The sequence below is a fragment of the Cygnus atratus genome, chromosome 3, assembly GCF_013377495.2.
Source record: "Cygnus atratus isolate AKBS03 ecotype Queensland, Australia chromosome 3, CAtr_DNAZoo_HiC_assembly, whole genome shotgun sequence".
Taxonomy (NCBI): Eukaryota; Metazoa; Chordata; class Aves; order Anseriformes; family Anatidae; genus Cygnus; species Cygnus atratus.
Genome location: NC_066364.1, coordinates 79152389 through 79170011, shown reverse-complemented (window position 1 = coordinate 79170011; position 17623 = coordinate 79152389). Strand labels below are relative to the sequence as shown.

Genomic DNA, 17623 nt, shown 5'->3' with positions numbered 1-17623 from the left:
TTCTAGACTGAACAAGCCCAGCTCCCTCAGCCGCTCCTCGTAAGACTTGTTCTCCAGACCCCACACCAGCCTTGTCGCCCTTCTCTAGACTCTCTCGAGCACGTCCATGTCCTTCTTGTAGCGAGGGGCCCAAAACTGAACACAGTACTCGAGGTGCGGCCTCACCAGAGCCAAGTACAGGGGGACAATCACCTCCCTAGACCTGCTGGCCACGCTGCTTCTTATACAAGCCAGGATGCTGTTGGCCTTCTTGGCCACCTGAGCACACTGCTGGCTCATATTCAGCTGCCTATCAACCAGTATTCCCAGGTCCTTCTCGGCCAGGCAGCTTTCCAACCACTCATCTCCCAGCCTGTAGCGTTGCTTGGGGTTGTTGCGCCCCAGGTGCAGGACCCGGCACTTGGCCTTGTTGAACTTCATACAGTTGACCTCAGCCCATCGCTCCAGCCTATCCAGATCCTCCTGCAGAGCCTTCCTTCCCTCGGGCGGATCGACACACGTACCTAACTTGGTGTCGTCTGCAGACTTACTGAGGGTGCACTCAATCCCCTCATCCAGGTCATCGATAAAGATATTAAAGAGGACCGGCCCCAGCACTGAGCCCTAGGGGACTCCACTAGTAACCGGCCTCCAACTGGATTTGACTCCATTCACCACAACTCTTTGGGCCCAGCCATCCAGCCAGTTTTTAACCCAACGAAGCGTACGCCAGTCCAAGTTACCTACAACGCTAGCAGTTACCCCAATTTGCTAGCTGATGGCTCAAAGCAATCACCACCCGTGGAATGGATAGGGGAAGCCTGTTTTTAAATTATTTTAAATAAAACCCTCTCATTTAATTGGTTAGTTTTACACTTACATGTAATTCCAATTTTATACAGCTCTCGGAATTTTTGATTGTAGCCTTCTCCCGGCACATAGTCTCCTAGGCCAATGGTGCTCAGGGAAATGAAACAAAAGTAAAAAGATTCCAAAAAATTCCAGTCATCTTCCAGAACAGAAAATATTGCTGCTGGGATGAAGAAAAAGCACGAGACAGTGATGAACCCAAGGACTACAGCATGGATGATTGCAACGATCTGCTTGGAGAAGCCCCAGCGAATGTGGAAATATAGCACAGGCCGCCTGGTGACATAAACAATGATGCGCTGCACCACTGCTGTCAGGAAAAGCAGCGTAAATGGGATCCCGATGACTGAGTAGATGATGCAGAAGGCCTTTCCTCCATCAGACAAAGGCACTGTGTGTCCATAACCTGAAACAAAGCAGAGGGAAGACATAGACTGAGCCAAATCTGGGACCCTCGTGTACCTATTTGATATTGACTATATTGCACAAGGTAAAGAACTGCTTTGCTAGTGCTAAGTCTGAATTCAGCTGTTCTTGATAAATGCTATTCAAAGAAGGTCTGCTTTAAGGAAGCAAATAGAGCCTAAGTACTGGCAATAAAGAATTAAAAATCCAAAAATATTTTTGTATTTCAGAATTGTGAACATAATTGTATTAATGCTTATTTTGGAGAAGAAAGTAATGACTACTTGGGAGCAGGGAGCCTGTGGCAGGAAATCTGAGTTTTAATCTGGGTTTTCCTCCTGACCTTTTTAAGTTTTACAAAGTGATGCAACTTTTTCTTTTACCCACCTTATCTACTGGGACAATCTATACTTCAGGAAAGTGTTCCTATATCTACTTTGTAGTAAAACACTCTGAGACCTTCTGTGAAAAGCATTTAAATTGCACTTAAAAACATTTAAATCAGCATTCCACACTGAGCACTTCCATATTCCCAGGAGGTGTTTAGATGATAACCCATCAAACACCTAAAAGCAGAACAAATATTTTCACAGCCAAACTCCAGGATCCAACCATTGCGGTTGGATTTTTGCCTAGTCATTTGCGTACCAGAAATATCAACAGTGATCTGTTTCAACTGCAGGAATGCATCCACTGTTTTACAAGCTGATCACGGCCAGCAACCTCAATTCCACAAACATGTGCAATTACACTTGCATACAGCTCAAGCAGCTATGCTGCCAAAGCACACTCTGCCAGACAGCCTGGCTTTAAGTGTGAATCATGGGTGCAGAAAAGAGCAGTAAAGCCAGCATAAACCAGGAATGCTTTCTTCTGTTTGCCAGCCAAGAAAAATTTGTTTTTATTGCAGCAAGGAAGGGGAAATCTCTTGAAATCTTGCTTGGAATATCAGGGTAAAGAGCTGCAACTACGAACAAGTGCAGACAGGCCCTAGTAATTCTGCAGCCTCAAGTCCGCTAGCTCATTCAGGTTACGTTAGTGCTGTACATGAGGCATTTTACAGAGCTCCTGCAACTAGGTACCTTGAGGAAGCCTGGCAGAACTCAATGCAACTGGGCTATGCCGCTGTTGATTTCTGAACTCACCCAGTCTGCCCAGCACAGCACTGGAGCAGGCAGACGTTCCCTGAGGGCTCTTGGGGGCCTCCTGCCTTCTCCCCCGTGAAACCAACTGTTCATGGAATCATAGAATCGTTACAGTTGGAAGAGACCTTCAAGATCATCTGGTCCAACCACTGCCCTACCACCAATGTCACCCACTAAACCATGTCCCTAAGCACTACATCCAACCTTTCCTTGAACACCCCCAGGGACGGTGACTCCACCACCTCCCTGAGCAACCCGTTCCAATGCCTGACTGCTCTTTCTGAGAAGAAATGTCTCCTCATTTCCAACCTGAACCTCCCCTGGCACAATCTGAGGCCATTCCCTCTAGTCCTGTCACTAGTTATCTGCAAGAAGAGGCCTACCACCACCTCCCCACACCTTCCTTTCAGGTAGTTGTAGAGAGCAATACCCCTCTTATATGAACACCAGATATTTCTCCTCTAGATTAGTGAATTTAATAGTAGAAGTATTGCTCTTTTAAGTTTTCCAGCAGAGTAAGAAAAAGAATATATTTTTTTTTAAGACACAGAGACGCTTCCAGACCATGAAAGATGGGCAAGATATTGTATCATTCCAACATACCAAATCATACCAGAAGAAATTTATGACATGTAGTTTCTCCACACTAGCTAACTTGATACGAGTCTTCAATTGTATTTGAATTTAAATGACTATCAAAAATTCATCTACGTTCAGTCTTCTGAACCCCTGAAAATCATAATGGCTTTTGTCTTGTTCAACTTCTTCTGTTTGCTTTGTGTGTTTTGAGATGAGAGAACGGAACCACACAGAGCATGTCAGATGCAGCTGAACCAGATTTAGAAAGCGGCAAAGAACACTTCCAACACTTCCCACTTTCTGATCTACTCCGCCCTAGTAATACCGGACATCTGACTGGTGCTTCTGACTACGAGTGAGCACTGAGATGACATCTTCTTGGCCCTGTCTATCAGAACAGTAGGGCCTTGCCCCTCAGAGGTATCCAGGTATTCATCTGTGCAGATCCCATCACTTCATATGTGTAACTATGATGGTGTTTGCTGTGTGCATCACTTAACATTTTATCCCACTCATTTTCAAGTGATATTTTATGGCCCAGCTGCCCTGTGGTTCTTACAGCTTTGTTTTTCTGAAAATATTTTGTGACAGGAAACCATCTCCAAGTTTCAAGGAAAGGAAAGGTGTGTTTGAGTTGATCGTAGCATATCTGAAACTGACTCACGTGATACAAACATGAAAACAGCAACTGCAATGCTTTATCACATCAAGGGGTCTTCAGTAAAGCAGCACTAGAGATGTGTTACTTGATTAAGACATAGGGCAGACCTCATCTGGTCTAATCTACCTCATTCTCTACATCCACGCTTAAGAATGAATTCACACTGAAAGAAGAACTGGGAAAGGTCACTGAAACAACCAGAGGAATAGAAACTTTTCCACGAGTGAAAGATAAAAGCGGTTGGCTTCCCTGACACAGCTGAATGGAGGCTGAAAAGTGATATACTATCTCCCTATTAATGCATCAGCAGACAAGTGCTACCAAGGGAAAAGAAATGTTTCAGATGAAGAATAATATTGCCACACAAACAAATAGTTTTGATGTAGCCATAACTAAATTTAATCTAGGAATTAGAAAAAATGTGTCTAACCCTCAGAGAAGAGTTTTGCAACAGCCACGCACATACAATACCGGGGAAATAAAACAGCTATGTTTAGGATGGAGCCCTGGTTATTCATCATAATCAAATAATGATGAAGCTTGGTAACTTTACGGATGGCGTTACACCATGAAGCTATACATGACAAGCAGAAATTGAGCTTGCAGATCTACAAAATCCTTTATAAGCTCCAGGTTCCTATAATTAATGTGTGCTTGAACTGTACAATTAATCCAAGTTTTTACTAATTTGAACCCGAAAATTTGTATCATGCATAGAAAAAATAAAAATTAAAAAATCCCTGATGCATTTGTCAGTTCTTTAGGCACAGGGCAGGTTGATGGTAATTTAACCCCAGCCTCTGTGCTGACCCAAGCAGTGATCAGCTCATTTCTCAGTGAGGAGTGGTTCTGGTGCTGTTATCTCTCTATCACTTCTCCTGAAGGACAAGCAAATCATCTCTCCAGGTGCTACACAGTATGCACCCAGATTCAGAGAAAAGTGTAAAATCAAATACTTTGCTACAGGAAAGTTTGCAACAAGGTTTGATTAAGTTGGGTGCTCAGACCAGCCTCTTGGCTAACCCTTACCAAAATTTTCTCAGTTCACAGAATTAGCTGAGATGCCTGAAGCAGATGCTACCTTCTAAGGTCTGCTCTGCCATATCACATAAAGGTTAGAAAGGGGATTGTGTATCCCTCAGCTGTTAACCTTTACAGGAAGCGTAGTAATGCTGAATGTTGGTAGCTTCAGACCAAGGAGAGACTATACACTCCCCACAGCCAGCCACAGTAAGAATATCACATCTTCCAGCAGCAACAGAAGAGTGATCAACATGTGCTTGCTCCTCAGGATCCAGAGTCACTGGTTGGGAATAATTACACTGAAATCTTGAGCTAAAACAGCCACAATTTACGAAGCTGTGGCAGGCAGGGAGGAACATGGCCCGTATTTTTTCCCAGTATGAAACCGCTTACATGACTTATTCCTAGCAATCCCTGTATGCTTTAGCCATCACTGTACAAAAGTCATTAAAAAACAAACCAACAAAGAGCCTACAGCCATATATTAAAACACAAGAAATTACAGATCCGAGGAAGGAGACAACACTCCATGTCTGCCTTCAGCCATTTGCACTTGATTGCCTCCCATCTCTTCTCCTGCAACTGTTTGTTGCTTCCTTGCACTGCAGCCTCTTCAGGGAAATGGCTTTCTGTGATCCCTCCATAAAGTGCCTAGCGTACGCTGGTTCTACGTTAACAATAGATAATACAATGTATGGCAGTGTGCCTTTTTCAGCAGAAACTACCACGCTCAGAAGCGTTACAATTGCAATCCTGAGACATTATTTTTGTTATGAGAACAGGATGCTCACAAAAAGGGAACTATTTATATTCTGCTTATTAAAATGAATACACTTCTTTAATCTATCAGAGAGGAGTTGGATAGACTTGCTATGGGTGACTAGAATTAAATTGCCCACGTAGCATCTCCACAGCATTTCATAATTACTGATTATAAAGACAGACAAGATTTACAGTGTGCTATATCTTCATGTGTATAATCTGAACATCAGACCACAATCGCCTGTTTAAAAGCACTGACCTTTGAAAAACCAAACCTTCAGATAAACTGCCCAAGTGCGGAAGCAAAATGACACCAGAGATAAAAATATATTATTCATGCATAATCCTTTCTGTTGTCTATTCATAAATTAGAGGTACCATTCCTTCAAGAAGCTCACAAACTAGCTCATACAAGACCAGCAGGATTTACCACATTTAATAAGATCAACAGTTCATCTAGTTCAGCATCTTGACAGAGACTGGTATTTGATTGTTCGTACAAAGAGCAAAACCTTACAGGACATGCATAGCTGGGCTTCAGTTCTGCTAACATAAGAGGATTGTTTTTCTCCCTAAAAGTCATTTACTCTCTTATAACTCGGAAGACTTAAACTGTTAGAAGTTTACATAAATATACAAAATATTTGTATCTCTTCTGATGTAATTTTGAACGTCCCCATAATCCACAAAGGTGCTTAGTTTTAAAAGTTATTTAAAATTCTTAAATCTCTTTATATTGATCTTGGTGCAGGGAATTATACAGGTCAATTATGCGTTCAATAAACTATTTACTTTGACATTTGCAGTCTTTCAAGTTAATCTTTTGTTCTTGTATCTTTCTAAAAAGGCTTGGTCATGACTTTTCTATACTTTTCATTGGTTTATATCCCTCATGCGAGCATCTCTTTTAGTTATTTTCCTCTTCTGTCTTCTCTATATCTAATTGTTTCTGTCACATCACTTTGCAAAGAGATACTCAGATCATTCTATTCCAGGTAAGAAATATTTTCTCCCTCCATCTTGATATACCACGACACTTAGCTTGTTTTGCAGAGCCCCTACGTAGCTCACAAGACCATCCAACTCCTAGCAGACTATGTCAAACCCAGCATCATGTACAACCATTCCATAATACTCTTCCACCCTGTGTTAGCCTGGTACTTGTTGGCACCGTGTGTTTCAACTTTCATCTTTCTCAGTTACTGCCTTTGACCAAGCTAAGTAGTTCTGTATCATCATCATTGCTTTGTCTCTTCATAGTTCAGTCCCTCCTGGAGCTCATTAAGTAATTGGACTTCCTTTTGTTAAGAAACAGCAGCCCTCAGAAAGCTTCCCCTGGTCAGCCTCTCCCAGGCTATGGTGATGAAGTTCAGGTGTGTGTGCAGGCTGCAGGACTGTCCCTTTCCCTTGCCCCTGTTAGATCCATGGGCACTGGCTGCCCATTATCGCTTTCATGAGAACGAGGCCAGCCCAGAGACCCCAGCCCACACCGCTAAAGCTCACGCCTCTCCCTTCATGACCTAATCAGTCAACGCCAGCTAATGGGTTTGTGTTGTCTGTCTGCTTCTGCCAGGTGGTGTTCTCCTTCCCACCATGTGTTTTGCCAAGCCACTGCTCCTTCAGGTCCCCCTACCCAAGGTGACCCATTGCAATGCCACCAGCCCCACGTGGCAGCACTGAGCTCGTCAGGGCGGGGAGCGGGCTGTCCTCGGCATGTCCAGGTGGCAGAGTCATAACACCCAACCCAAACCTGGTGGCACAACGCTACACACACACTCATCCCTTTGCTGGTCTGAGTCAGTATCCCTGAAGAGAAGTCAGCCCTTTCAAGTCTGCTCACAATCTCCAAACGCCCCAACAGACGAAGGGAATTATGTGCTACATATTAAAGTCACATAAAAGCCTTTTTCATTCATCCCAAGCATAATGTGACTCACTGGAATATGACGATGATGGAGGCCAGTGATTACATTTACGTAATTTCTACACAGTTGTTTTTATAAGCCTTTGACATTTTCCATGTGTTAAACAGTGAGATACATCCTTCTTTGTAACTGGGCTATAATCCTCCAAGACAAAAGGGAAATGTCAGCTAATGGGAGACCCATGTGGCAGAGAGATCACATAGAAGTTTCAAGTACTTTTTCTACTGCAAGGAGGAACATAGCAGTAACCAGTGATCAGAAACTTGCCCTACAGAATTCATATCAACAACACGATTAAAGTAGCTGATTAGGAATTTTATGTAAAGTCGAGCAGTTGACTGGGCCATAAATTAGCACGCAAAAGCCACCTACTACACAGAATGAAAGCAATTCCAAAGACACGCTGCATTATGCAGTATCTCTCTACATGGCAAAGAATCTGCTGAGAATCAACCAAGTTGTCTTTCAGGGAAGGTATTTTGACTTCTCTATTTCTATCAGGTGTGCATTGGGAAGGACACAAGTAACTAACTTTACAGATGGCAGATAGGCAGGTAGTTAACATTTTAGCACACCATTGCATGTAAGCCTCTCTTCCCTGTATCACAGGTGGGAAGAAGAATTCAAAAGACTTATAAAAGACATGAAAGTTGGTCCATAGCTAAAAATGTGCAAATCAGTAGTGCTGTGCTGCTACAAAGGACTTTTCAGAACTTTTAGTCAGGTTTGAGATACAGCAAAGCCATTAAAACAAGACATTTAAAACAGAGTTTTATGTGAAAGAGCAGGAGTGAAAATTAAAGAGGTTGCCAACACCGTTTCACTAAACAAACCTGAGAACTCTGATTTCCAGCCAGGCTGAGACAAGCTACTCTACATGACTGAAAGGAGAAGGGGAGAAAAAACCCTCTATGATGGGCATTTTTAAGCAGAGAAAATCCGTCTGGATGTCACATTTTGCTGCCTCCTCAGCTGAGCCATTAATGGAACTGGTTTTGTGTGCACTGGAAGAAGGAGGAGGAAGATGCGCTGTAAACTGTGTTAATTAAACCATCTGCATGGAAAAAATGAGGGAAAGTGAGAAGGAAATTTGTTTGAAACCTAGTTAATTTCACTAATTAAAGTGTACAATGCTGTCCTCAAACAGCTGCATCAGCGTAATTAGGAAGGTGATGAAGGGTGTGGCAGAAACCTCTTAAACCAGTTTTGCCATGAAGGAAAGCAGTCATTACGTCCATCCTCACACAGCATCAGGAGAGGTGATTTAAACCTCCAGCCAAAGTGATTTGATTCAGTGCTATTCCAGCTCCCTCCAATGATGTAGCCCTCAAATCTTGCTAGAATAAAAGTGGTAAAAGAGTATTTAAACAATTAAATTAACGTCGAGGATTACTTCTTCACAATGATTTCTCACCTTCTCTCTTCTCAAAATAGCAAATCCTGTTTTGCCAATTTCTAGTTACAATTTCAGCGTGATATTACAGGGGTGTGTCAAGGGACTTCTTCCAAAACAAAAAGAGAATCCAACATACTGATCTGCATGTACCTACTGTGTGTACACAATTTCAATTCCTTCTGAGATTACTTTTTGCTGCCATCAGTGCCCCAAACTGCTAATTCCTCACAACCAGTGTCCTGCCAGCTGAGTTCGGAGTTAGCTCAGAAAGAACTGCTTCATATAATAACCTCACTAATGTCAGCTGCTGCACCAAGAAAGGTAGAATGGCTTTGAACACCACCAGTTTTGTAACTAGATTGATTGTATGAGTAATTTGGATGGCTGTCAGGAACCCAAGATATCAACCCAATAGCACGTATATACAGGCATCAATTTTCAAAGGTAGCTTCAAAACCAACTTCTACCAGAACAGCTGTACATCAAAACATTTATAGCTTGCAAATCATGTAGTCTATCACATCTGTTCCTACACAGGAAACAATATTTTTACCCATCTAAAGAAAGAAACGGAACTAGAAACTCTATCCACAGATGCTGGGAAAAGGGGAGGCTGATGAATAAAGCTGTGGAAAATGTTTGAAGGAGAGCAAGAGATACTCCCCACACTATTTAGGGGAGCAGCTCGCTTTACAATCTTTTATATTTGGAATTGTTTAAACCAACTTGCACCAAACCTAGCAAACCACTCAGGTTTAATTCCCGTCCTGAGTGATGTGACATGCATCACCCTAAATACCCAGTGTGACAGAGGTAATGGCTACATATTCAGACTTAAGGTATCCACTTTCAGAAAGCATGACAAAAAAAAAAACAACAAAAAAAACAGTTTCTTATGCCAAGAGCAAAAGGAGTAATGATTCCAGGTTTTTTTTTTTACTGATTACATTCTTAGCCCCTTGAAAAGTTATCCCTTTTCTTGCAATAAGCCCCACACCGGTCCCCATGCCTTCTCTGGGAATCCCACATGTAGAGTCTAGTCTGCATGAGCTCCTATTGACCTGGATCTATGGATAGGATAGCAATTCTGGTGGGAAATCACTTTACATAAAATAAATAAATATTTACCAGTATATATTCTTATCAATCATTTTACACTTATTGTACTGCCAAAACAAAATAAAAAGATTTTTTTGCCCCAGAAGCTTACAACTTCAGTACAAAATACAAGCCAGCCAGTAAATATGAACTGAAGGGTGGAAGGAGAAAGAAAGAGTGAAATGCTGCTGGGCACCGAGAGACAACAGAATCACTACACTACCTGCATCATCACTATTAAACTGCGTCTTTGGTTTGTTTTTTTTCTCCCCTTTTTAAAATAGAAATCACCAAAGAGAAGATGTTTAAAGAGCAAATTGAAAGGAAAAAACAAATCATGGAGATTGCCATTAAAAGTGGCTGCACAGGAGAGAAAACCAACAGCGTGCACATGCTACAATTCCCTTTCAAAGAAATACTTTTACGTTCCCAGTCACAAATTCAGCCTCACATTTTTTCGTATGTTCTCACTGGATCACAGAAGGGTTGAGGCTGGCAGGGACCTCTGGAGCCCACCTGGCCCAACCCCTGCCCCAGCAGGGCCACCCAGGGCAGGCTGCCCAGCCCCATGTCCCGGCGGCTTTTGGAGATTTCCCATGAGGAGACCCCACAGCCTCTCTGGGCAGCCTGTGCCAGGGCTCTGTTACCCCCACAGCACAGAAGTGCTGCCTGGTGGTCGGGTGGACCCCCCTGTGCTCCAGTTTGTGCCCACTGCCTCTTGTCCTAGCACTGGGTGCCACTGAAAGGCGCCTGGCTCCATCCTCTTTGCAGCCTCCCTTCAGGTGTTCACGCACATTGGGGCGACCCCTCCAAGCCTGCTCTTCTCCAGGCTGAGCAGTCCCAGCCCTCTCAGCCTTCCCTCATGGGAGAGGTTCTCTCATCCCTCCATCACCTTTGCAGCCCCACGTCCCTCTTGCACTGGGGAGCCCAGACCTGGAGCCAGCACTTCCCAGGGCTGAGCAGAGGGGAAGGATCACTTCCCCCGGCCCGCTGGCAACGCTCCTCCTAATGCAGCCCAAGGCACCAGCAGCTTTCTTTGCTCCGAGGGCACCCTGCTGGCTCGCCTGTGGCCATTAATTATGCAAGGAAAATTGAGAGTGCATTAGGGCTTTTCACTTGAGTTTACCAATGGACATCAAATTGATACATACATTGTGCATCTGGTTATTTGTTTTTAACTATAGAAAAAATGCAGTACCATCTGCTTATAATGATAACTTGTGTCTTTTTGTGCGTGCACGTGCTGTTCTAAGTCCACTTACAAGTTTCTAGAGTGATACATTTTCAGCTTCTGCAGCCTTGCAGCCCTGGAAACTCCCAAATTCCAAAGATCATTTTGTAATTCCAAAATTCTGTCAGTGAAATCCTTGCATTATTCATGTTAATCAGTAATCTGTTTCTCGTCCAAGGCACGCATAAGGAATATTCTTCTTCTTTTGAGCTAGGAAACGTGTTAAGGGGGTTGCTGTCTTGGTTCCTCCCTAGCTGCCGAAGCAGGCTAATTCCGTTCTAGGAGAGATTTCTGTACCCTGTATGATATCAAGGTTGCTGTACATCTCTATATATAGGAAGAAGATGGGAAAAGTGAAAGTTGTGTCCTGGGCATGTCTTTACAATTCCTTTTTTTTTTTTTCCTCCTGTATCAATTACGTACAAGAGGAACTATTGCCACTTTAAACATTAACAACAACTGACAATGAAGCACAAACAACCTTTAATTTTTCTGTCTCCAAATCCTGACATTTTCATATGAATTATTATTAATCTTTTTTATTAATCTTTTTTATAGAGATGAAAATATAGAAATATATTTTCAAACTAGAAAAAAATGTACATTCTTGAAGACTGATGAAAACAGCATCACCATGCATCACCTGTGAGTTAGCTACTCTCATAATCCACAAACACTGACATAAGAACGCGTGTTAAAAACATTTTTCAATTAAATTCAAGTGACAAAACAAAGCAGTACAAGTACCCTGTTATCATTTCAGTGCCTGAGAGAAAAGCTGAAGCCAATGCAGGGAGGGAGATCAAAATTTTTTATTTACAGATAGTAATTTTCTATTAAAAATGGGATAATTTTGATACTCTTTACTCCCTACAGAGGCAGTAGGAGATACAAGGTGCGACAATGAAGGAAGTGTTTTTGTGTTTGATTTGTCAGCAAAACAAGTCCTTTAAAATAGAAAAATAGTTTGGTTGAAACAGGAGCTGAGGTCTTATTCTAAAAATTTCATCTCAATTTTAAGAAAAAAGCAACATTCGATCATATTACTTAAGGGATCAAGTATCTGCCAATTCCAGTCCAGAACCAATTATTTTCACTACTGGAATGTAAAGTATAGCAATGGAGGAAAGAAATAGGTTGGGGGGTGGGGGATGTTGGAATTGTATAGCCGCTTTGTTTACGTTATATGTCCACACTTATTGTGCTAGAGTGGAACAATTAGTTGCACGGACCCAAGGTCATTATTGTAAGTGAGGGTTTAACTTCAGATTTGCTCTACTTTGTTCGCAAAGACTGGATGCCCATTAACAGCTGATGTGCACTTCCACTGCTCTCCAAGACCGCTTCCTTCAGCTTTGTTCAATCAAAGAGGAGTTCACTTTGCATGCTGCAAGACTGGACCACAGTGTGAACCACAAGTGGGAATGATCTGGGGAGTTGCTGTGGCACTGCATGCCTGACCTGAACCAAGACACTACTGCAGATGCACTGGCTTGGGACCAAGAAATTGGGCAGACCTCAGCTTCTTTCAGAGTTTGAAACTGAATTTAACAGCACTTCTCTAGCATCACCTCCTGCATTCATGTTCTGCAGGGCCCTGCCAGAGCATCGTAAGAGTATAGCTCCCTATACAGAAAGGGTTTCCTCTTCTGATGGGCTCCAGGTTTTTGTATGAAGACCTTCACTTCTCTAAAGTAAAGTTTCTGAATTGCCATCATGACTCAAACACAGCAATGCAAAATGAGTGATGACAGTATTAACACTGTAAGGCTACCTGAACCACAGCTCTCTCAAGAACATACAAGGACATTCCATAAACTGACAAGAAATTAGACAAAACTCAGGACCAACCCAAAGGAGTGCTTATACTTTTTTTAGTTCTAACACCATATCCTACCCTTCTTTCCACCACAAGGTTCACTCCATGTCTCGCTCATCACACCACGTAACCTGATGCAAAGATTACAGCTGGATGGGCAAACTGAAAGGCTAGCAAGGAGTAACATTTGATAATTTACAGTGACTGCTGTTTTAGTCAGTTATTACCTATAGTTTCTATTTAAAGTAGTGAAAAAACCTTACAACTGCACAGCAGTGATGGTAATGCTGAACCCATTCACACACCAGTGGTTCTAAGGAATTGATTGGTACTGATGCTACTTGGTAAAAAGATGCACTGTACTAGAGCCACACGAACAGCAGATTCACTGCATGGGAACCAAATTCAGCCAAAAGATAAAGTAGAGAACTCAGTCCCTCCCATATGTCAGATGATTATTAGTGAGGGGTCCTCACAGTAACATCTCTTCTCAACCAGAGTCAGAGAGAAATACAGCTCAAAAGGTAGTAACTAAGTGAAAAACAATAGCATTCTTTCATGCCACAGCCAGACACTGGATCTCCCTAATCCTGCCTGGATACATTACATGTGAGCGGAGTATACATTAGCAGCCCAAGGGAACTGTTAGACCTTTCTGGCACAGCCTACATGAAAGCACACGTTGCTCACCACCAGAAAGGGACCTACTGCGTGTGAGACAAAGGTGGCAGAACTCCAGGTGAGGCACATACTCCATTTCCAGGGCTAAAAAGGATGAAAATGACGGAAGTCTGCTGAATAAAAGCCAACCCCAACAGGTCAAAAGCAAGGTTAGACTTCCCGAGGGCTCCTCTGAGACTTCAGCAAGGAAAATTCCAATTATTCTTTTATTGGATTACTTGCCTGCTAGGCAACAGATGGTCAAAAATCTGTATCGAAGTGGGGCCCCCCACCAGATTACTTTATTATGAATATTTCCTGATAGAACAAACTCTACCTGGAAAACTAAAATTTGATTAAAAAAAGAAATGTGAACGGGCTTTACTAGGGAAGGTCTACTGGTAGTTCTCTGAAACGTTAGAAAACAAGGCAAGGTTTTGTGCTTACCTTTTGTAAAGGGTTTTTGTATTCTGTTTAGCAACACGTGTGCAGCAACATTCCCACAATAATGGATTTTTAAAGCCACAGATCACTAAGATTTATATGCAAAGAAACGGATTCATTAAAAACCTTAAAAACTTCAACACCAATTTCAAGGTATTGAAAAGAGGTACAAACCCTTCTGCAGTTCTTCCTAGGATTCACATCCTTAAATATCCAATATTGGAAAGAAAAATCTTAAACACAAAATGTTTTGGCAAAGAGACCAGGAAAGAAAGTGACATTATTGACTGGATTTAGTCATTAGCTTGCACATGATCTTTTCATTTCATGTGTTCTTTTGGTAAAAAGCATGTTGAGACTTTCACCTTGACTACAGCATAAAGGTTGATATGTTTTACACAACAGTAATACTTCTAGATTTTGTCTTTAGATATGGCAGTCTGCAGCAATGTCCCCTACAGAAAAATTTATTTTAGCAGCTTAGAAATGCATTTAGCATTTAATTGCAATGAACCTGAGAAGGTAAACATGTTCTGAAGAGACTGGCAGAAGATAGAGCTTTTTGTTTCTTGGGAAAGGTCTGGAACCATGATTTCATTTCATGCTGTAATTTTCTCTTTCCCTACCTCCGCTAATCGTTCTGTAACAGGTTTTAAAAGTTCTATCAATTACTTCAGCCTCCACCACTTGAAAGACCTTGTTTATGCACATACTACAGGGATGTGCCAGCTGCCACTGACGAGCCCAGCACCTGTGCAGTATGGTACTCAGCTTGAAGAGAACAAGTCTGGTACTGTGTAGTGGGAAGAGGTTTCTAAAATTGGTAACGGGCACCTGGTACCACTCCAAATCCATCTTGGGAGGTGTCACAAGCTTTAAATGTGTTGCAGTGGCACTTACTGCAGTGCTTTCATCACATCTAATTAATGAAGAATACCTATCTGGTCTTGCTATGTCATCATTTCTTGCACTGAAACGAGCCACAGTTGTTCTTCCAACCATCTGGGAATAAAAAGAAACAACCAGCTGCAAATTAGTATGCTTCCCACCTTCACTTCTGAAACAAAAATTGCTTTATTGCACCATCAGGAAGAACAGGACATGAAAACAGTGAATGAAACTGGTATTGTGGGCAGTAAAGAATTATCACACAACATTAAAAATTAAGCAGTTTCATGCAGGAAAGTTAAAATCAAATCTGTAAGCAGCATCTTTGCATTAAAATGCAACCTCACACAGAAGAAAGTATTATCTACTAAATACAGCAGGGGAATAGGAATTTATACTTCTAGTCTTGTTGTAGATTTGACATGTGGAACTTGGGGAAATTACTAGCATCAGCTCCCTTGTTGACAGAGGAAGACACATAGTCCTTTCATATCTTTGTAAGATATTTTGGTATTTCATACTTACATCAATCAGACACGATAATGCATTTGCATACAAATAAATCCTATCTCTACCTTTTGTTTGAGTCGCTATTCCTGAGAAATATGGACAATTCAACAGTATGTAGAGCAAAATAGAAGCAAATCAACACAAATAGCAGAAATCAGTGAACCGACTAACCAAGCTACACAGAGCTAGAATGCGTCAATCTCCAGTTTTACGGAAGGTATGTTCCACCTGGAATATTCATTCCTAACTTAAAAATAAGTCTTTTAATTTCAGAAGTGATAAGTATAAGTTTAATCAATAGCCAAAGTGAAATATCTTTCAGATGAGATAGTTTATTCCAAATCACAGTCCATAACACAATGTTTGATGGTACTCTGCCATCCAAACATAGCCTAGCTGAACAGACTCACACATTCACGTTCAAAACAGAACATTAATTTGCACGGCCCAATGGGGAAATACTTTAACTGTTGAGAGCTGGCTTATGGAACTGTAAACAAATTTTACAGATATTGAGTATTGAATCACTCACATGTTTAGGACAGCCCATATAGCAAACACCAACTGCAGGAACCATAAACTAAATTAATCACACTGGAATCAGGATAGCCAGCATAATCACAACTGTATGCCCTACCAACAAATACAGGGAAAACAGAAGAAAAGAACAGCACTGTAATTGCACATACTATTTCTGTTCATAAGAGGAACTGTAGACAGCTTTGTTTAACTAGAAATTCTTTAGAAATAAATCGCAATGTAGTGTTTAGAAAAGCAAACTACAGACACGACATTCAGCCAACAACGTAAAGATAAAGACAGAGCAGTTTGAATGCTGTGGGGTTTCAAACACTATTATTGTCTGTTTAGATTAGTGGCAATTTGTTTTAAGATGGTGAATATTTTTTCAGTTTGCTAGCAAAATATGCCTCCTGGTAGAGTATATGATATCTTCAGAAATTCTTGCAACTGTAGTATGATTGACCTAGTGAAAATATATCATCCTAGCCTCTCAGGGACAGAATAAGATAGCCCTGCACACAGTGAAAGCAGGCAACATTAAATCCATAGGACAATTCATCAAAAATGCACTAACTGCTCCATCACAATTCTGGACCACTGCATCAGACCAAGACCATCAACACCAATCAATGATTCTGGGTCCCATTTCCTCAGGTCCCAGTACCATATGGTAGCATATGCATCAACCTGCTGAGCATCTGACCAGCCTGAAAGACTGAGTTGTGTGGGGGGCTTCGTGTTCAGCACTTTCCTTTCAGTGCTTGCATTTGCAAACCGAGGCCATCAAGAAAAAGGCTTGACTGATGCAACCTGTGATTCTCTAAGGGATGTGGGATGCTGTAAATGGCATCTCTCAGATGCCAATGTACTGGTGGGGGAAGAAGGTGATAAACTGGCTGGTGATTCCAAAATAAAGACAGGCAGTGAAGAGCCAGGGTCAGCAATGTGTAAATTGATAGTTAGCACATCTTGTCAAGAGAGGTATTTCTTTGCAAGAGTCTGGCCCTGTGAAAACCCAGTTTCTTGTAATTTTCAAGGATCAAGATTCATAAACTAGTTACAGTAACTAAACACAAAGGTATTAGTTCTGTATTAGTTTCAAAAATGACAATTTATCAAATAACGCTAGTTACATAGCAGGGTAAAAATAAAGCTCCCCCTAAGATGTGTGTACCTGGGGTAGTGGATAGAGTCCTAGCAGGGTGTAGAAATATTTCAGAGGCAGCATCTCTATCAACAGGAGCTTCTTTCAGCTTTGCTAGATGTCACTTTAATCTTGCTTGAAATATTGCTCCTTTGCAAGGGGCAATGAGCAATTGTCAGATACACCATCATTACAGGAACACGTTCTTAGCTTGCCAGCTCCTTTTACACCTGTTGTCGATTTGGCCATGCATTTTTGATTCTTCCCATGCTTTCACCAAATTGTTACGTGAAATATCTGATCTAAGAGTTGCAGCTGAGAAAGAAGATCCTTTTCCCTTTGTGGCTCTATCTCTCTTGCATTGGTTGTAGCTTATCTGACTGCAGTAACTCAGAGCAAACTAATCCTGCAGAAAGCACCTACGTTTCTTCTAGGCCGATAAGCTGAGCTGGCTTACTGCTGTGGTCCAGGAAGCAACACAGCTACCACAGGGAAGAAGGCTGGGCCACAGGGTGGGAGTCAACAGTCCAGGATATCTTCTTTCCAGTAGCAGGGTTCTTAG

The 17623-nt window shown here is 41.8% G+C and overlaps 1 protein-coding gene across 1 annotated transcript in view; it reads right to left on the bottom strand.

Annotated features, from left to right (window-relative positions):
- Positions 1-17623, bottom strand: part of KCNK1 (potassium two pore domain channel subfamily K member 1) — a 34421-nt gene that overhangs the window by 5596 nt on the left and 11202 nt on the right. The window contains exon 2 of the mRNA XM_035561941.2: positions 860-1255. Within this exon, the coding sequence (XP_035417834.1) occupies positions 860-1255 (396 nt within the window). The remainder of the gene's footprint in view (positions 1-859; positions 1256-17623) is intronic.